Raw genomic sequence first — 25,858 nt, 5'->3', positions numbered from 1 at the left:
TTCCTTTTTTTTTCCCTTCATTGTTTGTCAACGCACGCACATATACCTATTTAGCTGCTTTCATCTGGAAGCGTATATATAAATATATATACGCAGTAGTATATGCGTGTGCTCCAACCTAGAAAGATATATACATATATATGTGTGTGTGTGTGTGACCAAGACTCGGGACCCGAAATGTTTTTATACTGCTATAATATAAAACGTACCATTATATATTAATCCTTTTAAAGGTGATATACATATAGAATAAGCATGTCTAATTCTAATTTCGGTTAGCTAGTAATATATGTATGAACATAATATTGTTGCAAATTAGATTAAAAATATACTATAAGTTATCGGTTCTAATTGGACAAAATTTCATATATATGTATGTATGTACTGTGTGAGTAGAAGGATTCTACAGTGTATAGAAAATTCTTGTACTGTGTGGAATAACTAAGTAAGTTGTCATCATCCATATATAATTGTGAAACACTATATAAAGTAGCTTTCAATATCATAGAAGGATCAATATGTTTAATCTAATTCCCAGATCAGGGGCAGGATCGATGGATTATCCACATCTCATGTAAGATGACTTTATTTGCTTGCGATTGCGACGTCCACTTGATGTACACCGCTTCCTAGCAAGATTCAATGTACTCATCCCCTCCCTCTCTCCCAAAAATTTCCGCCTCTAAAATGGAAGGAATAACAATAACTTTTACACCCCAAAAATTTATTAAAAAAGAAGATGGAACACAGTTTACCCCCTTTTTTTTTTGTATTTTTGAAACTATTTTTTTTTTGGTCAGTTAAGATGTCCTCAATTTTTTGAATATAGTCATACTCTATAGTTTCTTTCTGAATTGGTTCCTATATTTAATAAAACTTGAACTTGATGAGAACATACGATTGAGGAATTAGGGTTTCCTATATCTGTGTGTGTAAGAGAGAGAGAGAATGAGAGATACATGCCGCCCAAAAATCAACCCTCCGACAAAGATGGGGTTGAAGAATTAGAAATTCTGATCACTGAAGTCATGACAAATTTACTTTCAAAACCCTAGTTGATATATATATATATAATACATACATATATATATATATATAGTTAAATGCAAACTGATTTCAACGTCCGGGCTCTATGTACTCAAACCAGTTCACCCGACCCACTAATCCACTAGATCGTGGTGATTCTTTCATCATCATCATGACCTGAAGGATGTTAAGTATATATCCTTGTGGCAAGTGAATTGGTTGAGTAGAGACCGGATCAACGATTCAAATATAAACCTGTCCCCCTTATCTTTATTTCCCTACACGGCGCATTGCCTGAAAATCATTTAACAAGGGTAATCTTAGCTAGATTAATGCACTATATAGAATATACATATATGTATGTATACTATGACGTTATACACATGCCGCTTATTGGTACTAATTCATACCAATATTATGATGTTTTAACGAAGCGAATACATATGGTGATAAAAGTCAGACAAATGGAAATCAGTAGATCACATAAAGGGGGACTTGTTTTGCCTCTGGTTTATATATATTCTAGCCAGGACTCAAGTAAAGTTTGCATCGAAGGGTGAATTTGGTTTTTTTCTTTTTCGAAATTGTTTTTTCTCAAAAAAAAAAGAAAAAGAAAAATGCTGAGTGCCCAAAGTATAGAGGAATTAAAATTAAAGAAGATTTTCTTCCCTGTTGCATTATAAAAACTTAAAATGCAAGGAAATTATTAATGTATAGATCTCAGAAACGATGTATGTTGTATATTGAGCTAAAACCAAAGGTTATGGACATGATGGTGCTGCAAAGTAGCCGTGGGGATGATGATGTCCCATTTTTCTTTCTTTTTCATAGTGCAGAATGCTTTGCATCTTCTCCCTTATACATGTATTTGCATATACATACATACATACATATATATATATATAGGTACGATCTTCCCTGGGACACAGACCTGACAATGATTATGAACAAAATGAAGGGGAATGATTCTTTTCTTGGTTTGGTGAAACCCCAACTTGTTCCTAATTAGTTGTTTAGTTGATTAATTAATTAATTAATCCAGAACTACATATATATATATATATAGGATTAGAAATTTCGTTGGTAATTCTAATTATGCATAATTCCCATGCAAAATTGACAGCGAGAACATCAATGCAACTTTTTTCTATTAAAAAATAATTAGTTAATAATAAGCAGTAATATGTGGTTAACAGAATAATATATATATATATATATATATATATACAAGTATAGGTGAGACAAAGAACTAGCTAGATAAAAGGAAATACATGATCTCTCACATCTTCCTGGCAGCCTGCACGCAGGGCAGCAGCTGCATGCAGATCGATTAATAAATGCCAGAAATTAATTAAATGAAGATGTAGGGATATAAACTAACATGCGTTTGGTTCAGCCGGTTTAGAGTTGTTTCCTTTAAATGAGGTCTCAAATTCGAATCTTTTGAATAGGAAAAATTCTCATTGGGAGAGTTTCCTCTTAGTAGGCATACCCCGCTCAAACTGGATTAGCCGGATTATTATGGTGCATTTAGTTTTAGAGTTAAAGTAACTTTGATTTTGATTGTGGAAAATGACAAATGATTGTGTAGTGTGTTAAGTTAAAGTTAAAGTTAAAATTTTTTACTTGGAAAATGTGTATTTTTGCTGTGTAGTGTGTTGAGTTAAAGTTAAAGTTAAATTTTTTGTGATTTTAACTGCGAAACCAAACGGAGTATTAGACTTTCGGATAACAGGTTACACACAGAGGAAAAAAAATTATTGACAGTTGTATAATATTAATCAACCCTTCTCTAAAGTAATTAATCCAACCTCAAATTGTCTCTTGTATCAGGATTGAAATTTATTATCATCATTGTTATTGTTTTTTGGGTGTTAACAAACTTAACACACATGAATGAAAAATAAAGACACACTGTTGCTCACATATGAATTCTCTCTTCAGAAGTTACAAGGAAATTAACCAGAAATAATAAGATCTATATGTTCTCTTTTCCTACAAATCTTACATTTAAATCATAAATTTCCTCCATCGCATTCTTTATGATGACTCTCGTTTTCATGAAAATGGACACAAAAGCAGAGAGCTAGCTAGCTGTTAGATATTTGATTTGAAAGAGAAAGAGATCATATAACGAATATTGGGATCAACAACTTGTTTTTGTTTTATATTTTCCTATTTAATTATTGAAATATATATACATATAATACCGACACATATATATACGTATACATTTATAGTTATATGCACGTTGGTGCGTATGCCTGGCCCAGGTGCATTTTCTAGATTATCAGTTATCATTTTGTTTATTCCTCTCTATACATATAATAATAATTGCTTAAATATTAAAGAGACGAGAAGCAAGTGGGGGTTTCATGGAAGAGGTGTGGAGTGCGATCCTTGTTGTTCGTTCGTTCATAGACAAGGGGTGCCTATACACCAACATGCATTGTCCACCTCCTACGTTGTATATCTATAAATATTATCCATAAAAACACACACGCATATGTATATATATAAGTGTGCGCATATATACAAATGTACCATAGATATAGCTTAGCTAAATCAGGAATGAGCAGATGCCTACATTTGAAAGCTATAGCAAAGGATCAATTCCCATGTCATAATAAAATTCACTTAACGTTTGCCAAATTTTATCACAGATCGGATTCACGTAAAACCAAGTCATTCTCTCAGTCAATTCCATGCACTATATTTGTTTTATCGTCACCTCATCGTGCACTTCATTGTCTCAAGAACTGGAAAATTCCGATCAAATGTTTGGCAAGTGTAGTCTTTCCTCTATTGGTATTAGAGGCTCCTATAGTTCATTAATTAAAAGTGGTTGGGCTTTATGGGCCTCCAAAGTAGGCCCACTAATACCGTCTATTAAGCAAGTCTTTTGATGGTTATTTGGGCCCACCATGTAATCGTCGTTTCATTGGCCCAAATAAAAGCCCAGTATCTAAATTGGTGGGCCTATATTAATGTGAACACTGCAACAGAATTTAGATCAATCTTGTTCAGAAGCCATTTTCGTCTATGGTTTACATTTTGATCCTTCGTTGCAGGGTTCTTATGGCATGTCCTGCTCTCTCATTGAATTCTAACCTTTCACAGCGTTAACCGGATTTATAACCGGATTCTAAGTTCGGGAAAGGCTACGAAGTGCTGTAGAACCCGCCTCTGGGAAGAGGTTTCGGCCCTCGGATGTGCAATTCGGTTTGCAATTGGCCGAGGGGAGGGGCCTTAGACATTAATGCGTCATCCTAATCTTTGCTTGGAAAGGACCATCAATAAATCCTAACACATGCACGTCATTCAGAAGAAAAGCCACAATCCTCTCTTGGAGAACATCGAGTGAACTTCTCTTTTTAAGTTCTAGAAGTCTGGGACATGATGTCGGAATTTCGCTCTAGCCTGAGTCGACAAAGCCTACGGATGGAACCGAGTCTGAAACTGATCATTGGCATATTGCTTCAGAACTTACGTGTGTTTTCTCGAAAATTAATTTTTATGGATTTGAAGCCCCTTTTGCTCGTGGTTTCTCTCATGATTGCCGCACATCTTCTCTCCCGTGGTTCTTATCGTGGCTCTCATCTTCCTAGCCAACCTAGTTGCTGCTCTCTTCCTGGCGATTGTTCTTTTCGTGGATCATCTTATTTCCATGGAAACTCGGATTTACAAATTACATGCACAACCCAAGAATCTTGCATTTGAGCTCTCATGGAAACTTGACATCTTTGTTTATAGTATCCATTACACATCTTAGTTAAGCTCGATGAACATATATGGCACTCTGTTAGGATTGAGAAAGTACTTATGATTAGGCCGTCGCATGCTTAACACGATTCATCCTACGAGAGGGCAATAGTTCCTCTGGCAGGTTTAAGTGCTGCGACGTATTGAATATTTTTTACGACAATGATTTGAAGTAATTAATATCGATCCACAAATCAATGGATACCAGGTCTTTTGGGAAGGACACGGTCGCTCTTCCGGCACAGAGATAAGATTTTCTCCCGCACCTTGTCGCAGTCTGATGCGTTAATCCTTTCATCCTGACAGATAAAAGTTAGGTCCAAATATGTTACCTAAAAAAAAAAGGAAAAAAGAAGTAAGAACCGAATAACATTTTCCCTTTTCTATTTTAATTCATATCTATGACTATGCTGATATAGTGATGTACTTCTTTTCAGGTGCGATTCAGTTAGGTAGCATCTTGCTTTCTGGAATAAAGGAAAACCGGATAATCGAACATCTGAAAGTACCTGAACATGGAGATTGTAGAAGACCCTGTTGTCACCAAAGGACTCAAAAGTGGAAGCGTTTACGAGAGAAAACCCGTCCCTCTCCAGATTAAGCAGTATCTCAGGCAATGGGCTCTCGGTTTCTTTCTTGGTGGATATCTGAACCGCAACTTCTCTTTCACTCAGCCGGTTTGCAGACACAGATCGTCTCTCGTCAGCCACGACCTCCGGTGAAGCACTGCTGTTAGTCCTCTGCCGTATGCCGAGTCCTCCTCGGTAGTAGGCCGATGGACTGTCCTCTTCAGCCTCATTCTTTGAAGGAATCCGCATGAGGAGGTCTTCCTTCTCCTTGGCGAGCTTCTGGACTTGCTGCTGAAGTTCCGGGATGTACTTCAGTACGCGGGACACCGTTGACGGGATACTCAGTTTCTTCTGAAAATAATAACCAAAAACCATCGTCCGATGGTAGTATTAGTAAAAATGACATATGGCGGCACGTATATGCATATATATATATATAAATGCTATAGCAATAACTTTGTTAACTCGTTCATGAAAACCATACCGTTTGATCGGATGCAGGAAGCAATGACCGGAGGGATGAGTAAAGGCCGTTGATCTTCCTGCGCCTGTCGCGCTCGCTGGCATTGTGATTGAGCTTCTTGACCATGCTGGGGTCACCACTGGCAGCCTTGGGGGAGGGAGTCACGGGATCGAAGCAGTCGAGCTGCTGTGGGTGATCATCGGACGGCTGAGAGAAATAGAAGTGGAGAAGGGATTGCTGCGGTGGGGACAAAAGTTCTTTCGGGATGCCGGAGAAGTGTTGTTGATAATAATCAGCTGGTGGTTGTTGTGGTGGCTGTTGTTGTTGTTGTTGATGGCTCATGGAGTCATCAACGAGCCATCCGTTGGATGAGAACAGAGGAGGGCTTAGGGCCAACATATCTGCAGGCCGATGTATGCAAAACACCGTGACTTCTCTGATATGAATTGATCAATGGAAGAAATGGTTCAAATTAAGTTGATGAGATCTATGACCAAGGAATTGCTTATTCATACTATATATATATATATTTGAGATTATATATATAAACTGCCATTAATTAAATGACTTCAGCTTCCGGAATATAAAATGGGGTAGAGGATAATTATATTTCAATTGGATCATTACTTATATCTATATGGGTAAACGCATATTAAATATTCACATGTTTAGCTGGCAAATCAGACGCGTCGTCATGTTCACAGTTTTCTTTCTCTCTCAACTGCACCGATAACGACAAATGCATACTCAACCTATGGAGAGGCAAAGAGGAAAGACTCGAGAATATCACAATGTTCCAGTGAATGACATCTTAAAAGCCGAACGGGCTAGCTAGGACTTACATACATTTATTTATGTAACTTTACCTGGTATAGATAGATACGGACGGTATAACACGAGACATTATCCATCCGAGAAGGTCGAAAGGAGAGTAAAATGACCTTTGTAGCCGAAGTAATTAAGATTACGGCCGACTCGACCGAAACTGGGTTTGTGGCAGGTGTGTGTCTGCACGTTCCGGGCTTGACATTCCACCCGCTTTGGATGTTCCTAGTTGCATCATTTTTGCACTTAAAAAACGTCGTTCTCAATCCTACGTTAACGGGAGACTTGAAGTCGTATGGTATTTGTATATACGTATGTACGTATTTTATTGTATTTGCTGAGCAAATTCACGGCATTTGTTTATTGGGAGAACTGTCGTTTTCCTCCCAACATGTCGTCACTTTCGGGATTACTTTTGTTCCATTAAGAAAAAAAATTGTTCGGAGATTCCGAAGATTTAAAAGACAACAGGAGGGAGGGGGAATAAGGCGAGCGCGTGCTGTGCGGAGGAAAGCACGAGCCAGGAGAGGCTCTTCCACTTGCCGGCACGTGTTATGCCGCAGCCCGCCCATTCCCTAAGACCGTTGCGCTTAAAATACTAGGAACTAGGAATTCTGCGGGAAGCTCGAGATTTAGGAGCGCGATCGAGCCGAGTCGGGGCAGAGCGCGCTGATTAAGGTCGCCCGATGGAAGGAAAATCTAGCTCGGCGAGCTCAAGATCGGCTCGGCTCTCGTGATTATTAATTAACTGAATCCACGTCTATTATGACCTGGATATGTCTAAGAACAGAAAACTCAAACTCAAGACCAAATAAATTTGTTTAATAGCTCAACGCTATGACAAGCTAAGACCCCGTGGATGCTCGAGCTCAGGTTGGTTGTCGTGCTTAGCTTGAGTTCGAGCAGAACTGCATCAAGCCCGAAGAGATCGACACATAATAGCTTCCAATAGCTGGTTCATTTTCACCTGCCAAGGATGAACTCATACTTGAAAGACGTTCTTTCCCGTTATACATTCCGAGTAACCCATCATTCATTCCGAGACAAACGACGCAGGCGATGAGAACAAGGCCCCTCTCAAGCTCTCAGCTGTTAATAAATAAGCTCCATCACATGTTCGGTTTAACAAGTTTGTCGTACTGCGTTCGTACTTTGCAGTCGAAAAGGAGATGCAATGGAATGGAATTGCTATGGAACGGTTATGAATGTGAATAGGGAATTGATTCCCTTCATACTTAAACATTCTTCTTTCTCAATCAAATACATAAAATAATATTAATCGACTGAATCTCCTTTCTTTTAAGCTGGGAATAGAGAAAGGGACAATCTACGATGTTTCGCTCCCATTTCTTCTCTTAAAGTGACAGCAATCTCAGGCATATCACTTCGCGACAGACACGACCGAACAAAATTGATGAAGTAAAACTCCAATAGCTCAGAATATACGGCTTCAACGTCCCATCGACCAACCAGAAGATTAGTCCTATGACGTGCTCTGGTCGGATCTTTCTTCCCGCGAGAAAAATGTGTTGCAGACACACTTTTCACTGATCCACCTTTGCTGAAGTATGCAAAGAAGAGATTCTCCCAAGGAGACTAGACAATGAATTTACCACGTGGCCCACCTCTTCCTCCTCTACCGCGCGGCCCACCCCTTCCTCCTCTACCGCGCGGCCCACCCCTTCCTCTGCCACGGCCTCCGTACTTATCGGGCTTGAGACCCAATGACTGGACTCCCCTTCTCTTCTTGTGCCCTGCCTCTCTATCTCCCTGGTCCTCCACATACTTTGCCGAGCTTCTGGAGACGAACGATATTTCTCTTGATCCTCCAGGACCCACCTTCACATCACCTGGAATGCCAGCTCGCTGATTGTTTTGGAGAGCAGCCACTCTCTCTCCGAGAGGAAGAGAGTCCTCATTGGCCAGAGAGACACGATTGAAGAATGCCTCCGCATGCCTCTCGTCCTTTACTTCGTATAGCCTGTGAATTTTCATAGGAAATAACAATTATCAGTGAGAAAGCTTGGTCCACCATCTGGAGTTTCCTCGAATGTTCAACTTTATATAAAGAACAGTTTGACCATTTTACTGCTTCTTTAATCTTCGTATGCATCAAACATCATGCATATATTACTAATAACTGCCCAATCTCTAGATGAATGTGTATGCACATCCGTGTGTGTGCATGTTCGTATATAGAGAAAGAAGGCAAGGCACTTGGATAATACCTAGGAACACGAGACTTCTGCTTCTTGTAGCTATCATCAGTCTCCCCTTCAGAGGCATCAGAATCCCCTGAATGATCTTCCTCCCCTTCCATGACCGGCTCAAAATGTTCTTCAACCAAAGTTGCTTGCTTCTTAGAAGCCATGGGATGTAACGCCAGATACTCTTTGGATTGCTCATCAATTTCAAAGTTCTGACAGGAAATACATATATTAACATTCCGGAGGAGGAAAGCAGGCAAATGAAAATATAAAATATCATGTTGGAGACAATATAGAAATTCTGAATCAGCTCATTGCGCCAGACTTAATATTCTCATACCTTGTCTTCAAACAAAGCAGCAAATCTCTCATCTTTGAGAAGTTCACTGCTGAGTCCTTTCTTTTTCTTTGATTTCTTCTTGTTTTCGTTGTCCTCTGCTTCATCCTTCTCAGCTTCATCGTTCTCCAGGAGATTGGCAGCAAGAAGCCTGTTAACTTTGGGCAATTTTCTCTTGATCTGCATAGCATAGACAAAAGAGTTATGAGAATGGTAACTGACCTATCAGTTCTAAAAGCAGAAAATCAGCATGAAAGTCATCATTAAACACCAAGTAATTTGGATAAGATTCATTTGTTCTTGCCCTTCTACTATTTGACATAATCCACCATATTTGAACAGCAAATACGATGATAGAAAATAAAAATTAATCAAATAACTAACCGTGATCCGAGAAGCTCGTTCAGCTTCAAGCTTTTCTTTCTTCCGCTGCTCTACATAAGAATCATATGCAAAAGGATCTGCCAATGCCTTTGCCTGCAGACACACACACACACAAACTTATAGACTTGCTACGAGTTAGTTATTCCAGTGGTCAAAATGATGGAAATTACTTTCAATATTAGAAGTCCCTTTTATTTCTCATGAAACCATAAGCCAAGAATTGAGTTTATAGAGCTAACCATGAACTCGAAATAATCAGAGAAACCGAAAAAAGTAGAAGGCAGCTGTCAGCTGTGCCTCAGAGAGAGAGAGAGAGAGAGCAGGATCACCTTTTTATACAATCTATAATCGATAAAGAAGCCATGCATGTATGCTCGTAAGAGATTTGTGCCAATCAGATAGGTCAAATTCAACTTCTCAAGATCTTCTTTCGTCAAAAACTTGAAATCATCATATATAGTCGTTTGACCTCCCTCCTCCAGCTCTTCCTAAAATATAGTAGAAAGAGAGTTTACATTTGATCAACAAAATGAAATATCGCTTCAAATAAACAAAAATAAAGATGAATACAAATATCATAAACATACCGTCAAATTTTCAAGGACAGCAATCCATTTAGGAGCAGGTCCCAGAGCAGGTATGAAGTAAGAAGGTATTTGACTACTGTCCAAGGCCAACATCATCAACCCACTGTCCTTGAATATACATATATCATTAATTGCTCCAGCTGTGGGTTCAATGCTCGTCATGCCATCTCCCTGAAATAACCCAACGAAGAACCGATCAAAATGAAAAGAGGAAATTTGCAGGTGTGAAGAGAATTTATCAATAACTTGAAAAGACCAGTCAAATCTTTCTTCCACACTCTAGTCTGCAAGATTTCTTACCGTCTCTGGGTCCCATATTCTGACAATGTGGTTATCAGTGGAGATCAACTTCGGCTGTTCAGAATTAAGAGTGCGATGCCATTTAATATCCAATATTGGGCTACCATACCTGAAATATATAAAATTAGAAATGTTTCAGCCCACAGAACCCAGACAGAGAAATGGAAGAATAATTAGCCCTATAGCAACTTAGCATGAAAAGTTATAAGCATTCTCACATGTGATCCTTAACTCGTACTGGATGTGAGGAGCGCAAATCATAGAGCAGCACCTGAATGTTAGGAATGCATTAGGCAGTCCCTTAAGCAGAAAGTTGATGTTGAAGATACGGAGATGCTCATAGCAAGCCAATCATTTTACCAAGACTACCTCAAGTAAGTAAACTTTGATCAACTATATTTAATGGAAAGGGCTCAGATTACCTATGTGTTGCAGATAAGTAATCTTTCATGCATATTATCATGTCAAAAACTGTATTACACAATATAAAACAGTTCCAACTAAGGAGAAAAGCTGCTGATGTAGCCTTTCTCGACATGCAAAGAGGAGTGCAAAGTAACATACCTTTCCTCCACCACTTCCAACAGCCATCATAAAGCCGCCTTCTCCATCAAAATCTATAGCAGTGACTTCCTACAAGCCAAACACACTTATAACTTGGCTAGTCTTGCCAAAGAAATCCAAGTAAAATACACGTCATCCTCCTAAATCTATAGATATACATAAAGCCAGTTCCTTCTTGTTATTAATGCAAGCAGAGGACAGCAGAGGCTCTTTGATGTCACTGCCAAGGAACTTCATAAAGCAAAAGTGAAATATCATATGATTCAAGATAGTCCAACTCTGATTGTGCCATATCCAGCTCAGCAGATATTATTTCTTTAAGCAACGGTAACATCTGTTGGCATTAGATAAAGCATGAAAAAAAGTGGTACTTTTTTATTTTGGGTCGGGATGAATTTCCAGAGAATCCATGAAAGAACATGCTTTCTTGCTTCTAATAAAGATATATGATCATTTAAGAAGCATGAAGAATACCTGGTCAATATCTCCAGAAGGTGCAATGGCATTGATTCTACCAACAGCAGCTCTGGTTCTCATGTCAAAACATTCCACAGCACCATCCTCACCACCACAAGCCACTAGTCCATGAAGCTTGCTGAAAATGCAAAGACAAAACTTTGTGACTCATGGATTACAGGAAGAGGTCATAGAAGGCATCAAGAAGCAAATGGAAATTACAAAAAAGCAAAACTGATTGTTACCTTCTGGCTACCACATTTAGTGCTGGAGAATGGGTAACCAGGGAGGACAAGAAACGACCCTGCAGAAGAGGACAAAGTCAATCAATGAAATCTTATTCTTTTCTAAGAATCACATTAGGACAATTATATCTATCATAAAACATCCTAAAATATTAAAGAAAAATAAATTACCTGTTCTAAATTTATTCTGTACAGATCAGGAGAAGAGGCTGCGCACAGCAAGTCACAAGACCAGCAATCATATTCAATGTTCCTCCCCATTCTGAAAATCATGTAAAATACAGAACTTAAACTGTGGTTTGTGAAATTAATGGAAATGATTAGCCTACAAACGGATTATCAAATGCACATATTTGAAGATCTAATTTTAAACAACTTGATGTCCTATGTCACTGCAAATGGAACAGAATCGCATCCACATTCCCAGATTAGCTTGTCTACAGAAGAAACTAAAGAAGACCAAACGGCAAAACATTTGAAATACAAGCAGAGAGAAATTAACCGAGTGAAAGTGGACTCTCTGCTTTCCATGATGATAAGTCTCTTATCAGTGGCTCTTTCTTAAATCATATACAATAATTCAAGGAATATGATTTACTCATGAAGAAGTAAAGGAAGACATCACTGCTCTGACCAAGGTATAGCATCACGCTCGACACATTTCAAGCATCTAATTAAGGTGCAAATGTGGTATGATGCTTTATCAAATGGAAGAAATGCAAATAAGGTAATTTTCCTTCACAAAGACCACATTAAAAATTCAAGGAGATCCTACTCATGCATTCATACTGATATAGTGTGAAATAGCTACCTTGGAATCCGTAAACTGTAGTGTTTTCCATATTTTGCATGTAAACAAATAGAACGATCAGCACAGAGAAACGCTAGCTTCGAATAGTCACCAGCCAAAACCTATCAGTGAAGAGAAAGAAAAAAGTCACCATGGTAGAAAATGACAGAGAAATTGCAAACTAACTGAAAAGGATATTTATATCCAACCAATTCCCTCATCAATACAACTAGTATGTATACGCAGGTCTTAACAATAAACAAAATCAAAATGCAGGTCCTATGAACCTACGCCACATCAGATGTACGCTAACTGCACTGATATTTTTCCAAAAATAAATATATACAACCAAGATTGCTGTTAAAAATGAATTAGACATGGATAAAGCACCTGAAAATCGATAATCTCTGAATCAAAGTGTCTTTCAAACTTCAATGACAGTTGCCCCAGCTCATATACTTTAATTTGGGGCGGATATATACCTGCATACCAACAGTTCATAGCACCGAATTACAAATTCTGCAGCCATTCTTTAAATTGCTGACAGGGAGACCATCATATGAATTGTGATTAGAGCCAAGCATCCTTCTGCAGCCAGTCCTTTAATTTTATTGACAATGAGGCCATTAGCCAACCATGACGTTACCTGATGCAATAAGGAACTCTCCATCGGGAGTTGCTTTAATTTTTGTAGTTGCAGTTTCAAACCTCATATCCTCGAGCAATCGCATCCTTTGCATGTACTCTGAATGCAACAACAGCAATATTGTCATATCCCACTTATAGGAGAAGGGTCAGCTAACCATAGGGACCAAATTTAGATGTTCATCACTGTTTTCAAGACCCAACAGATCCATTTTGTCAATAATTAACCAAGAAAAGAATAAAAAATTAAAATTAGTGAATGCCTGAGCCAATTGAACTATTTCCAATAGCCTACGACTAGTATGAGATCAGACATGAGCATGGAGGAGAAAATATTTCAATAAATGATAGCTAGCCGGTAACATGTTGAACATACAATGAGGCACTTTTTCCATGAGAAAGCAAAATTCTCTGAAATGTCATAATGTTAGGAAAGCTGTCGATGCAGTTGACACCCAAATTATTGCAGATGTTAAATGGAAACTGCAGAAACGAAATGGCCAAAAAAATCATATATATATTGTTTTTTAACACAATCAGCCAAGGTTTCTGGGAAATAGTGAGATAAAGCTATTGAAAGGTGACATGGGTGAACCATTGATAGTAGAGATACGGTGCAGGAGAGTCGTTTTCACGAGCAACAACCTCGTGAAAATTACCAAACACGAACTTGCCACTGCACTTTCTAAGATAATTATGTATTGTAAGAGAGGATATCGACCGAATTCAATTTGATGGCTTCAGCTCCACTAGACATGGATTAATTCTCCTAAAGCCTTATGTGCCGACCAAAGCACAATCTCCTTAACAAGACCATCAAAGCGGTGATGCTGATCAAACCAAGACAACATCTTGATCACACAAACGCTGAAACACTGTTCGGTGGTCGTTTGGCAGCCTATGCTTCACATCATTACATGCCATGATATAAAAGATTCTGAACTTCTCCGTTTAAATGATTATCAACAGGGCATTGTGCGATACGGATTAAGCTACCGATACTGCAGAAAGAATGAAAAGGAACCAAGCTCCCGGAACGACACGATGAGGAGGCAAAGATAAAGGATGGGATAGCAGCAAGCATACTGGTGTCCTTGCGAAGAGCTCTGAGCTTCTTCGGGGGAAGCCAAGTGGCGAGGGAACGGTTCTGAGAAGAAACAGAGTACATCTTCACTCCATTGATGGAGGTCGACTTCAACTGTCCTCCTTCGTACGCCATGCTTCTTGCGTCCTCTCTCTATCCCCAGACGAACCCGGGCAAACTCCAAATCCGGCCAATATAGCTGAGCTCGACTATGTGTGCGTAAGAAAGAAGAGCAGGGGTAGCCAAGGGAGCAGGTCACGGCTTCTCAGAGGTGGCGCCGCCTCAACGTTGGCAGCGGTGGCGTTTCAATGAGTTTCAGCTTCGTTTCCCCGGCCCCGAGTTTGGGTGCTCCCGTTCTGGTAGGTTTGCCCGTTTGTTTGGTTACAAAGATAACTGGACTCCGGACCGGAGGTCGGCTTAGTGTAGGGGCTGTTTGGCAGGTCGGAAGAATCTTATGGGCTCCATTGCGGCCCAATAACAGGCCCATAATCCAGCAGAACATGGTCCACATGAATTAGAAAGCCTCCTCTTTTTTTTTAATTTTCTAAAACTTTTTTTTCACTTTCGGATTGTTTTTCTGGATCCCTCCAACCTTTTCAATTGAAAACCAAGAGGTCCCGATAGATTTTGGCCATTCAATTTTCGCTACAAAATCCAATTATTATGATACTATATTCATGTACAAAACTACTTCAGTTTGCAGAAAGTGCATATCCAATTGTTAAGAATTAATTAATGCCAGCAGTTTCATTTATTACAATTTTGTTAAGCTACGAGAGAATCATTAAAGATGACACGAATATCTAAATGAAGTGATCTAAGATAGATTACATCACACATAAATTATGCTCCTATAATTTTAGCATAAAAAGGGTCTCCATGGAACTAAACCACGCCGTAGAAGTATGTAAATTATATTATGTACAGTGTGGTGCAAATTCTCTCTCTATGCAGCGAATTCGTTTCTGCTACTTCTTCGACTACACCTAGTTAACATTAGTCAACTTCCTAGTTAAGCCTAGGCAGGTCGTCAGTTCATCTACGATCTTAGCCCCCTAGCAGCAGCTAGTTGCTTCGTGAGATTGAGCACCTCGACTGCGGACTCTGCCAAACGACCCTTAAGTTTTGCAGAGGCCTCCTCGTACTTCCTGTCCATTAACTCACGGTCGTTCAATACTTCTGTGTACCTGTGCCGGAAGGCGTCCAACTTCGCCTGCGTCCACCGCAGCCTTATCCTCAGTTTCGCTTTTTCCTTACTGTCTTCGGTTTTCTCCTGCCCATCAGAACCGTCAAATAAGGATTCTTCCCGCGTTGCAGAAATTTCAGAATGACTTGCACTTATAAACCTAATAACTCTTACAAGATTTGAATTTATAATTTCACTGTCGAGTCAAAATTTGACATCATGATACAGACTCTTGATTAATGAGGTGGTCGATCCTGAGCATGACATTACTGTTCTACACTAGTTTTTTCTTTCGCGTCGATAGCATGATCCTTTTGGAAATAGGCCTCAAGCACAGAAACTAGCTTAATAGTTCACTACGGAACTCATACAGCAACGGAAACTTGTCTGAGGTAATACAGTGAACTTACATTTTGCATACTGACTTCCATGCTTGAAATCCTTTCCGCTAGTTTGCATGCCTGGGCTTCTGCCTCCGATAACTAGCCAAAATAAAAGCTTATGATGATCCGATACCCCCTCGGTGGTAATCATTTTTACGTTTTGGTCAAACTTACCTTATTATCATAACTTCTCTTGGAGGATTCCAGCTCAAGAACATGCCTTTGGAGCTCTTCACAGTGCATTTTCAATCTATCGCGATCATATGTCATACTAAGAAGTTGGTCGCTCAGATTCTGTCAAGCAAACATATTAGGTATGCAAAAAGTGCTATGGGAGTTTTAGAACTCGTAGAATTTCATTTACGAGTAGAAATAAAGTTCAGACGTCCTCAGTGATTACCATAGTGTTTGATAACGAAGTTAAGTTTGATTTAATTTGATTTAGTTTGATTGAAAGAGATGAAGACAAAAGTAATTGAGAAAAGAATGCGAGAGAATTTGAAAATGAAGATTAAAAAAGTAATCATTGTGTTGTTGAATTGAGGAAAGTGTTGAAATTGAGGAAAAATGTTGAATAGTTGAGAGAATTTAGTATTAAAAAACTAATTGTAATAATAGATAAGAAAAATTATGGGAGAGAATATGAAAAAAAAGATAAAAATGTAATGATTGTGTTATTGAATTGAGAGAAAAGTAAATTTAAGTTAAATTAAGTTAAGTTTATTTCATAACAAACAAGCCAAGAAAACTGATTTTTTTCTCTCACGAAAGATCTATGTATTGGAACTGAACTTACTTCTTGAGCTTGTTTTTCATTCTCGCTGACAGCTAACCTTAGGTCGTTTTTCAGCTGTTCAATTTCCACAATCTTGTCTTCACTGCAACCAAGAGGAACTAAAGTTAGGTTCTATGTGATGAAAAAGTCACAATCATCTGATGGATTTGAATCTAAGTGTTGATGAATTCTAGTTACATCCCTGTTCATCATACCACGAGCAAACTCCTGAATTTCTGCTGTCTAAATGTAACAACACAACTGAAAAAAATGCTAAGGTAAACCTGCATTTTTTCTCCCTTTCCACATCTTCCTCAGAACACCGCAATTCTTCTCCAAGTGCATTGCAGTTTTCTTTCCAGGACTGGAGCTCCTTCCTCACCTAATATTCAAAAAAAGTTGATGGAATAAAAAGTTACTTTTCAAGAAAATTTCACATATTGCAAACTCATGGGGTGCTGACACAAAGCATTGCGTGAGGCGAAACTTCACCTAATTATTTGTTCAGAAGTATGCAATCAGTTTCGGCAATTTTGGTCAAATTAATACCATGCTTACATGCACTGATATGTCCTGGAAACTGCATATGGCAGAGAAAAATTGGTCTTTCTTTTCCCGACCAACACTTTCTTTCTCAGTGAAATAAGGGCATTTTATTATGCATCAGAATAACTGTGTTCTGCGAACTGTGACCCATATCCTCACCAACAGTGTGCTTTCATGAAGATTATGAACACTTGCAAGGAAATTAAGACAAGGAGTGGGTTTTTGGGTTGGGTTGGGTTTGGGTGAGGGGGGCGGCGGTGGCTGCGGCGCAGCGCGAAGCCCTTTTACGCTCTGAATATCTTAATTACCTTCTCCATTTCTTTTGATAATGATGCCTTCTCCACATTGTACAACTTTGCCTTTTCTTCTAGGGCTTGGAGAGAGGCTCTCTCTTTGCTGCACCATATGGCCTTCTCCTCCTCCATTTCCAATAGGGACTCACTGAGTTGCTGCCAAATTCATTAGCATTTTGTTAAGAATGTTGCTAGTGTAAGGAACCTGGAGGCTCCAAAAAAGATAAATTTCTTGCTATTTAATAAGAGTCTTACTATATTCAAAATAATAAGTTTCTTACAAAATAATAAAGTTTTGTACTATTTAGCAGGTACCTTATTATATAAAAAACAATACGTTTGTTGTAGAATAACAAGTTTCTTATTATTTCATTACCGACAATCATTCGACAAATTGCGACGTGGCACACTGTGATTGGCCATTGTAAACACATCCTTTTAAGAGGCTCCATGGGGAAGTTTATCTCTTATGTTAAAGTTAATAAGGTGGTAAAGAGAGAAAATAAGTTACTGCATTTTCTCCAACAGACTTAAAGTTGCCTACCAGAGCTAACTCTTCCTTCTCTTCTGCCATCTTAATTATGGAGATTTCCATCTGCTGCTTGTAGGAATTAGATTCTTGAAGTTCCAGATTCTGTATAAGAAGAGACGAATGAAAGATTGAGTAAACACAGTCTTATATATTTCACCCAAAGACACCCATAAGATTCAAGAAAGTGAAGAAGGTTTGAAGATCTTACAAGCTTCTCTACTTCTTCGTGCAATTTATTGAGTTCCAAGTTTAATAAGCCAATCTTTTCAGATTGGTATTCCAGCTCTGAGGCCAGACTTTCATTTTTAGAGGTAAGATCTCCGTTCTCATGCTTTGCAGCAGCTAACTCCTCTTCCAAGGAAGCAATAGTTGACTCCATCTCAAATGCAAGAACTTCCAGTTGTCTGTATTCTTCCTTTACCAGAGTAGGAAGATTAAAAAAGAAGGTTCAGAACTATAATCCATGGTTCATGAATGAGATTCAGACTTCAATTTTCTTACACCAGGACACTCTTTATAACTTCAGAAAAATGTCAATAGAACTCCTTTTTCCAGATGATATTATACTTGCTAAGCACATAGAACAGCATGTAATGATCAAGGTCATTGACTAAACAAGCACTTTCTTTCAAAATTTGTGAGGCTTAACATTCGTATGTGTTGCACCAGACTTTCTGGTCTGGAAGAAGAAACCAAAAAGAAAAAGAAGTAATTATGATCACCTGCATTGTCTGATCAACAGTAACAGTTTGAGTCCTTGATCTCTTCGAATCAATCATAACAGACTCACGCCGTCGACCAGCCAATGACTCACGTTTATTGATATCACGTTCAAGAAGAGCCTTCTGGCCGTGTAATAATTTTATTTCTCGCTCAGCTGATGCTTTCTCCCCCTAGAAGTATGCAAAACTTGTTACTGCCAGCTTACAATCCCAGTAAATTGAGTAAGACCATATAACCCATATAATTTGTGCAAACCTCAAGTTTAGTTTTCTCTTGAACAGCATTCTTGAGCTTGAACTCAGTCTCTTTCAACTTCAATTTTGTCTTCTCTAAATCTTTCCTCAAAGTTTCCCTTTCTTTTGCCAGGGCAGAAGATGATAAGCCTGAATTTTCCTTCTGGAGATTCTGTATTTGAACAAGGAGTTCTAACATTTCCGACTCTTGCTGCTCCTTGAGTGCCTAGAACAAAATCAAGATGTAGAATGATGAACACCGTGAAAGAATTTGAGTTCTACAATTGAAATATAGACTTACAGTCAAGCTTTTCTCAGAATTGTGCCTATCATTTTTCAAGTCCTCTATTTGTTTCTGGAGATCATCAAAGTGCCTATGTAATTGGACCTGCATGTCAAATCAGCAAGTTATATTTTCAGTTTCACACAATTAGCAATCATAAATTCATTGTCCCACAAAAATTCAACAGACCTTCTCACTTTCAAGTTGAGAAATTTTTTGCTTCAAGCAACTTTGCAACTTGTCATAGTCACTGATGATGACATTATGTTGCAGGAGAGTTTCTCTTGCAAAATCCTTCAAGTCCTACACGATAATCCAAAACACAAGGCTTATAGATCACCATAATGAGTCGGAGTATAATATAATTAAAGTAACTTTTATTGAAGAATGCTAGGAGAAAACCACAAACTGATTTAGTACTTGTCACAATAAGGATAATAGCTCAGGACTAATACTCACTACAAAAGTGTCTGGCATTGAAGAGAAACTTTGAAAAACATCATCCACAAGTGAAACGATGCCCTCAACAAAGTTTTTCAAATTCTGAACTTCCATTACCAAATCTCCGATATCGGTCGAAAGCTTGACCACAGTGTCAATCTCATTCTCCTGCATAAGCTAACAATTATGTTAGCACAATTCATCTTGAGAGAAAATAAACCTTAATTGTGGGATGAACATGATAAATAGTACCCACATAAGTTTCAATTGGGGTTCTTATGGAAGTAATTTTTTCACAAGCAAGTCTTGCCTCCTCCTTTGCCTTGAGAAGTTCTTCATGAAGCTAAGAAAGGAGCAAGGCATGAAAAATATGAAGCGACTAGAATGTATAAAAATTATGAAAACCCTATATGCTCACAACTGACTGTTTTAAAAAAATTAAACTTGTTGGATGAAAGTGTGCTTTACGCCATCTGAAAATTTAATATGATCACAACAGCCTGCTTATATATACTTTAACAAGATCATATACACAAGATGGATAAAATGAGTGGTATGCAAAACCTTTATATTTTCATGCATGCATGGAAGATTAAACGTACATAGAGATCTGGACAGAAAATTCACAAACCTAACACTCCACAACCTCGTATATGCTATTGCAAGGAGCTCCGTGGGACGAGAATATAGAGATTAAAGTATTACTTTAGGATAAATATTTCGGCTTCGCAAGGTAATTGTGATTCAGAAAGAGTTAGTTGTAGAGCGATTCATTGGCATTCAAGAATTAATATACAATGATTACCTCTTCAAATTTCGATTTATTCTGTTCCTCAGTCAGCTGCATGACACTATTATGATTGTGCTGGCTCATAGATTTTTCCATCTCCAAATTCTTAATCTGAAAACATATTGAGAGTAAGATCATGAGTGATGAGCAAGGAGTATATTTACTATGGATATCAGTAAGATGTGAGAGAATGAGACAGAAATAGTAACATGCCTGCTCTTGAAGTTGTTTGATCACAAGCAAAGCTTCTGACTCTCTGGAACTTATGATGTCATCTGTTTGTCTAATGTTAGAAGACGAATCAACCTCAGCAAGCTTTCTCATCAAACAATCAATTTGTATTTCACTGGCGATTCTCTTCATTATAAAAAAGAATGATATTAGTATAATTGTCAAGCTACATTACTCTACAAAAGATCAGACCAACAATGAGGAATTTACTTGATTTTCAAATTTTATAAGCAAATCGTCATACGCTGCATGGATTTCCACAGGATTTATGTTCACCTGCAAATATAATAGCTTTAGATATTGAAAAATTTGAGCGAAGTGTGCACTAAAGGTATTCAACAAACCTCAGCAACAGTTTTGTTTCTTGTTGATGCTTTCCTCCTACTTGTTACGTGCATCAAAGATTGTGGATTTGGAATGATAGAGTCTTCCTGCGCACCATGGTCATGATCTTCCTCTATTTTACATGAATTGTCAAGACCAACTTCAATTTCATTGACTAACTCGTCGAAAGGAAGAAGCGGACCCATCTCATGCCTAGAACTTGCAGTTTTGCCCGCAGAGCCCTTTACATCAATAGTTGGTCGTGCCTAATGACACAACAGACATTTAACCTGATGAATACATCCAAACAACCAGAATCTTCAACTATGTATTAGTAAACCTAGCTCAATAAGGCCCACATGCTAGCCACACTTTTGTCTACATTCCTCCTAAAGGTCAATTGCCTTGGGCATGTGTATGCTCATAGTATATTAAGCAGTCAAAGCATGGCAAGAACCCTATTAAACTCCACAATTTCTAACTAGCAGATATTGTTTTGGTTGCAGTCAGTTTCCACTCATACGGTTATGTACTTAATGTTACTTTACATTTTAAGCTTCCATGTTTAAAAATGTCTTTTTTCAGTGATAAGCATCTCATATGAATTCTCCACCTTCCCTTATAATCTACTTTAAGAGTATTTTCTATAAATGCAATAAAAAAGTGTCACAAGTTCAGAAACCTATGCTTCTTAGGTTTCCAAGAATCCTTTACATTAAAATATTGAACTATGCCAGACACAGAAGAAAGGTTTGATAAGATTTTAGATGGAAGTCATTATGGTATCTAGTTCACATCCAACATCTATTCTCTTCCATGTCCCTTTAATTTTCCTTTTTCAGATGATGCATATATGCATATGTGGGGAAGAGACATGACATAATTCACATCTATGACATTTCAAGTAAATTTTGGCAATTTGCACACTTGTTAGACTAAAGCCGCTGAAATAGATACCTCTCCAAGAGTCTCTCGAGATAGAGCACCAGGGCACCATGTATCCCGCCTCTTACCCTGGGAAAACAATAGCAAAGACCTTGTTCAGAGCTATCTAGCACCCAGCAGAGTGCCTCGCCATAAATATCTAAGGTCGCATAAAATGGTGCATTTCTGGAAAGCATGGAGCAGGGTTAACAAATAAATCCATTTTCAACAGGAGCTTGGAACCTAACGCATTGTTAACAGACACACTTTCTAGAAAGCATTTTCCACAATAATTGAATGTTTGACTTGTCTACAATTTAGTCAGGGAACAAGCACCACTTTAACAACTGCCATACTTCTTCCAACCAGCCAAGCAAGTTCAATATTAGCAGTTTCTGCCCTTTTGTTCAGTCAAATACTATACCTACCCAGAGCCAATAATAGGCAATCAACTTCTAAAGTAAAACTAGATTCCCCCATGTCTCTCAAAACCCAAAAATCTGATAACTCATAAAATTACATTACACTGACAAAAAGAGAAATGCAAGTAAACAAACAATAACACAGGGAAATTTAAAGATGCAAAGTAAGACGTTGCTCCACAATAAAGTTACATAGCATACCCCAAATATTTTCTTACTTTTTTTATATTATCTCGATTCTCATCTCTACTTGAGTAGAGAACCATTGTGCTCAAGTTTTCAATTTTTTTGGCTTGCTCTTGTAACCTTCTCTCACGTTCAGCATGAGCTTTCTTTTCCTCCTCCAACTCTAGTGCTATTCGCTCCCTCTCAAGTTCAGTCTGTAACACAAATCAGCAACTTCCAGATACTTGTATTTTTCAAGAAATGCAACCAAATGTATAAATGAACATCAAACCTGCAGTAGTGTGTTCCTTAGATTTAAAATCTCCTCTTCCAAATATTCGGAATGAGAACCCTGGAAAGTGCAAAATGAACTAAATCTAAAATCACCACAGGAAAGAAATCATTAACACATATCTACTTTCTGTCATCAAAGTCAACCTGCAATTTAGCTCGAAGCTCCTCAATTTCTTTCTTCTGACGCTTTAACAAAGCAGCATCTGTTAAAATCTGGTATAGAAAAAGAAAGGAATCATTGCCTTTATATTGGTTCAATAAGATTCACATGGTGGAGCACAAAAGTTTGACCCATAATTGATGGGATAGGTTAGAATTTCACTTTGATCTGATCCATCTGGAACGGGCAATACATAGACCAGAGACAGGGCATTACCTCGTTGACATGGGCATGGTTGGTGACACGGAGTGCTCTACTTGCAAACTGGAGACTACTTTTAGTCTCATCTGCATGAACCTGCAATTACAGATGTGTAATCAGTCATACACAGAAATAGTGGAGGGAAGTACAAGTGAGAGCCTTCTATGCAATTGGTGTATTTCTAGAAGTATTATGTTTTATCCCAAAGAATCATATGATCCATCATAAGTGGACATAAAATAATGGAATCAAAGGATGGCAACAGCTGCAGCATTAATAACTTATATCAATAACCTGAGCAAGCGTGATATTGCATATTATGGCTGTATTTGAATTTCCACCAAGAGCAGGTTGCAAAATGCGTGTAAGTTTGCTATCCCGATATGGAACATGACCTCTGCATCAGGAATTATGTAAGTTATGCATCTGCAAAGGAAATTGTGTCTAGAAAATAAAAGCACGTTCCTTAAAAATGATACTGTTACTGTACCCCTGACTCTCAGCTCCTTCGCTTAGCTTTTTTATCACAGTACCCAGAGTCATCAGACTTTTATTTATATGGGAACCCTCTTTAAGTCGGACACCTTCCGCTCCAGTTTTTGCAGCACGCTCTGAGCCGGCAAGGTCCACTAGGTTCTGCAATAAAAAAGCAACAATATATAAATAATTTTAAAAAAAATAAAAGTCAAAGGACTTACATCCAATATACAAACTGTGCATCCAGTAAAATATTTCTAACAGAATATATCCCAAAGAAGTGGAATTACATACTAGAACTGAGACACGGACTGCATCACAAGAAGTATGGCCACCTTCATCTTCGTGTTTGTCCCCACTCTCAGTTTTCCTCTTTTGCTGAATGTCCCGACTCTCAATTATCTGTATTATTTTGATGATATGAGGATTGTGGACCAAGATAACCATTTGAGAGATAAGCAACTAAAAAATATTTTTGCATCAAAGGCATCAGAAGAAATGACAGTCTTACCATGCGAAAGATGGTATGCGACCTACTACTGTAGACATTCATATTGGTCTCTCCAATATGACGATGAGCTGAAGTATAAATTTGCCAAAAGAAAACTAGCATTAGCACTTAAATTGTTATATGTATAGAGGGCCATGGAGGTTGAGAACTTACACTCTCCACTCTCCATGAGTTCAAGGACTTGCTCAGGGGAGGCAACTATCTCCTCTTGCAAGCCAGCCACATGGATGCCCCGCTGCATATGTTTGGTGATTCTAAATGAGTCAAAATGTGATACTAAGGAGCAAATAGAATGCAGTCAATGGTCTAAGCATGACAAATCCATACCTCTAAATTTTCATGGATTTGAAGCCTCAGATGCTCAGGGACCAATAAATCATTAATCTCCTCATTATAGATCTCCATATAAGACATCCTTAACAGGAATTCACGGTCCTTTTCCTAAATATTGCCAAGGATGTAAAAAAGCCTTTCTCAGCGAAATAAAAAACGCACCAACTCCTCAAGTAATCCCAGTTCTCCATGAAACATTTAGCATTTTTCACCAAAGAATTATATGATCCAATGTCGCATTGTAACTTTCTTAATGAGCATCATGCTTCCTCCAATTTAAGACCATTTATAAGTAACTAATATTTGAGTACCTTTTCAATCGTGTCAAATAAATCATAAACAGAAAGCGGGATGACCCCAGGTTCCGCAGCTGACCCCCGCATAGTATGTGTCTTGCCACTGTTCGTTTGCCCATAGGCAAAGACTGTGCCTTAATTCGATAACCGAATATGCAAGAAGATACATCAAATTTCGAATGAACAAGGAGAAAAAATCAGTGACTCAGCTAATGTGAATGGGCAATGCAGCAGTACCATTAAATCCGCGAACAGCAGCGGCAACAATGTCTTTGGTTCGAGCTTGATATACTTCCTGAGTCGGACAATCTTCCCCGAAAATTCGATCTGTTAAGAAATTTAAGCAGAATGCAGCACGGACAGTTAACTGCTGTTCTATAACAAAAAAAAGCCCTAGTTACTTCCGTCCATGGACTTGGGTCACTATCACCGAAGAAGAGTGCAGAAGGACATGGGGGTCGGAGTGGGGGGAGAGAGTGAAGTGAGGAATACCAAACTCGAACTTAGAGGAGTGGTTGGGGATGAAGATGGAATTGCCGGAGATTCTCCAGGGGCTGGTCTTGGCGTCCTCCGGCGACAGCGGCCGAGCTCTGACGCTGACGTGTATCCTCTCCATTTCCCGAGCCCAGGAGCGAGAGGAAGAGAAGGAACGAACGAGAAGAGGAGAGAGAGCAGCCAAAGCCCAAATTTGGGATCGTTTCGTATTTTAGCGCTTTCCCGCCCGCACCCCCAATTGGCCTTTATTTATTTATTATTTACTTGTCTATTGAACCTTTATGAAGAAAATTTTATTATAAAAGTTTAAATATGAAAATAATAATTGGTTTGAATTTATAATTTATATTTGCATGTAAAAAGTTAGGCAATAAATTCAAGTTTGTAAGAAAAGAATACATATCAAACACATGTAAAAAAAATTTAAGGAATTCATATAATATATACATCGTTGCATTAATCAAATTAATTTCTAAGAAAAATTAATTTAAATTTTGTATACTTTTGGATAAGATCGTTAGTTTTATTTAATGAAAAATAAGAATCTTAAAGTCTATCAAAATTTTTAAATTTCGTTATTTGGTTGTGCGCGTTTA

The 25,858-nt window shown here is 38.3% G+C and overlaps 3 protein-coding genes across 5 annotated transcripts; all 3 read right to left on the bottom strand.

Moving 5' to 3' along the window:
* Positions 1-4,714: 4,714 nt before the first annotated feature.
* Positions 4,715-6,414, bottom strand: LOC116192433 (transcription factor ORG2-like). 2 transcript variants are annotated; one of them, XM_031520988.1, is made up of 3 exons: positions 5,842-6,414; positions 5,298-5,708; positions 4,715-5,120 (listed from the first exon to the last, which is right to left on the bottom strand). In XM_031520988.1, the coding sequence occupies exons 1-3, from the start codon at positions 6,217-6,219 to the stop codon at positions 4,983-4,985; spliced, it is 927 nt and encodes a 308-aa protein (XP_031376848.1). In that variant the 5' UTR covers positions 6,220-6,414; the 3' UTR covers positions 4,715-4,982. The 2 variants fall into 2 exon arrangements, with proteins under 2 accessions (XP_031376848.1, XP_031376854.1); XM_031520994.1 differs by having other exon boundaries at positions 4,715-5,087; positions 5,842-6,409.
* Positions 6,415-7,810: 1,396 nt separating this feature from the next.
* On the bottom strand, positions 7,811-14,622 carry LOC116211068 (nucleolar protein 10). The gene is made up of 16 exons (XM_031545268.1): positions 14,247-14,622; positions 13,162-13,260; positions 12,906-12,997; positions 12,537-12,637; positions 11,897-11,987; positions 11,726-11,784; positions 11,499-11,619; positions 11,025-11,093; positions 10,679-10,731; positions 10,461-10,569; positions 10,161-10,331; positions 9,903-10,061; positions 9,574-9,666; positions 9,193-9,369; positions 8,874-9,064; positions 7,811-8,626 (listed from the first exon to the last, which is right to left on the bottom strand). Exons 1-16 carry the CDS (start codon positions 14,377-14,379, stop codon positions 8,242-8,244), a joined length of 2,103 nt encoding a protein of 700 aa, XP_031401128.1. The 5' UTR covers positions 14,380-14,622; the 3' UTR covers positions 7,811-8,241.
* A 422-nt stretch (positions 14,623-15,044) lies between these two features.
* On the bottom strand, positions 15,045-25,479 carry LOC116211055 (kinesin-like protein KIN-7O). Of its 2 annotated transcripts, XM_031545251.1 has the most exons (32): positions 25,260-25,479; positions 25,005-25,094; positions 24,783-24,901; positions 24,466-24,579; positions 24,292-24,373; positions 24,139-24,206; positions 23,922-24,029; positions 23,641-23,786; positions 23,445-23,547; positions 23,166-23,246; positions 22,934-23,002; positions 22,788-22,847; positions 22,549-22,710; positions 21,942-21,998; positions 21,005-21,250; positions 20,871-20,936; positions 20,643-20,786; positions 20,445-20,540; positions 19,896-19,982; positions 19,658-19,807; positions 19,388-19,501; positions 19,217-19,303; positions 18,938-19,141; positions 18,682-18,852; positions 18,168-18,374; positions 17,972-18,061; positions 17,443-17,583; positions 16,873-16,970; positions 16,610-16,691; positions 15,988-16,107; positions 15,841-15,912; positions 15,045-15,517 (listed from the first exon to the last, which is right to left on the bottom strand). In XM_031545251.1, exons 1-32 carry the CDS (start codon positions 25,381-25,383, stop codon positions 15,284-15,286), a joined length of 3,792 nt encoding a protein of 1,263 aa, XP_031401111.1. In that variant the 5' UTR covers positions 25,384-25,479; the 3' UTR covers positions 15,045-15,283. The 2 variants fall into 2 exon arrangements, with proteins under 2 accessions (XP_031401111.1, XP_031401118.1); XM_031545258.1 differs by lacking the exon at positions 19,896-19,982.
* Between the last annotated feature and the right edge of the window lie 379 nt (positions 25,480-25,858).

Source organism: Punica granatum, chromosome 1 (assembly GCF_007655135.1).
Source record: "Punica granatum isolate Tunisia-2019 chromosome 1, ASM765513v2, whole genome shotgun sequence".
NCBI lineage: Eukaryota > Viridiplantae > Streptophyta > Magnoliopsida > Myrtales > Lythraceae > Punica > Punica granatum.
The sequence above is the reverse complement of the archived record's forward strand: the minus strand, read 5'-3'. Positions and strand labels throughout refer to the sequence as shown.

Excerpts from the sequence above, each read along its gene's own strand:
- LOC116211055 (XM_031545251.1), bottom strand. The coding sequence starts at position 25,383 with ATGGAGAGGATACACGTCAGCGTCAGAGCTCGGCCGCTGTCGCCGGAG. Across the intron at positions 23,247-23,444 it reads GCAATATCACGCTTGCTCAG|GTTCATGCAGATGAGACTAA; the intron begins GTTATTGATATA and ends CTGTAATTGCAG. Across the intron at positions 20,541-20,642 it reads TCAAACAACTTCAAGAGCAG|ATTAAGAATTTGGAGATGGA; the intron begins GCATGTTACTAT and ends ATATGTTTTCAG.
- LOC116211068 (XM_031545268.1), bottom strand. The coding sequence starts at position 14,379 with ATGGCGTACGAAGGAGGACAGTTGAAGTCGACCTCCATCAATGGAGTG. Across the intron at positions 10,732-11,024 it reads TTGGAAGTGGTGGAGGAAAG|GTGCTGCTCTATGATTTGCG; the intron begins GTATGTTACTTT and ends CCTAACATTCAG. Across the intron at positions 10,062-10,160 it reads CTGTCCTTGAAAATTTGACG|GAAGAGCTGGAGGAGGGAGG; the intron begins GTATGTTTATGA and ends ACTATATTTTAG.
- LOC116192433 (XM_031520988.1), bottom strand. The coding sequence starts at position 6,219 with ATGTTGGCCCTAAGCCCTCCTCTGTTCTCATCCAACGGATGGCTCGTT. Across the intron at positions 5,709-5,841 it reads TTCCTGCATCCGATCAAACG|AAGAAACTGAGTATCCCGTC; the intron begins GTATGGTTTTCA and ends TATTATTTTCAG. Across the intron at positions 5,121-5,297 it reads TCTACAATCTCCATGTTCAG|GTAACATATTTGGACCTAAC; the intron begins GTACTTTCAGAT and ends TTTTTTTTTTAG.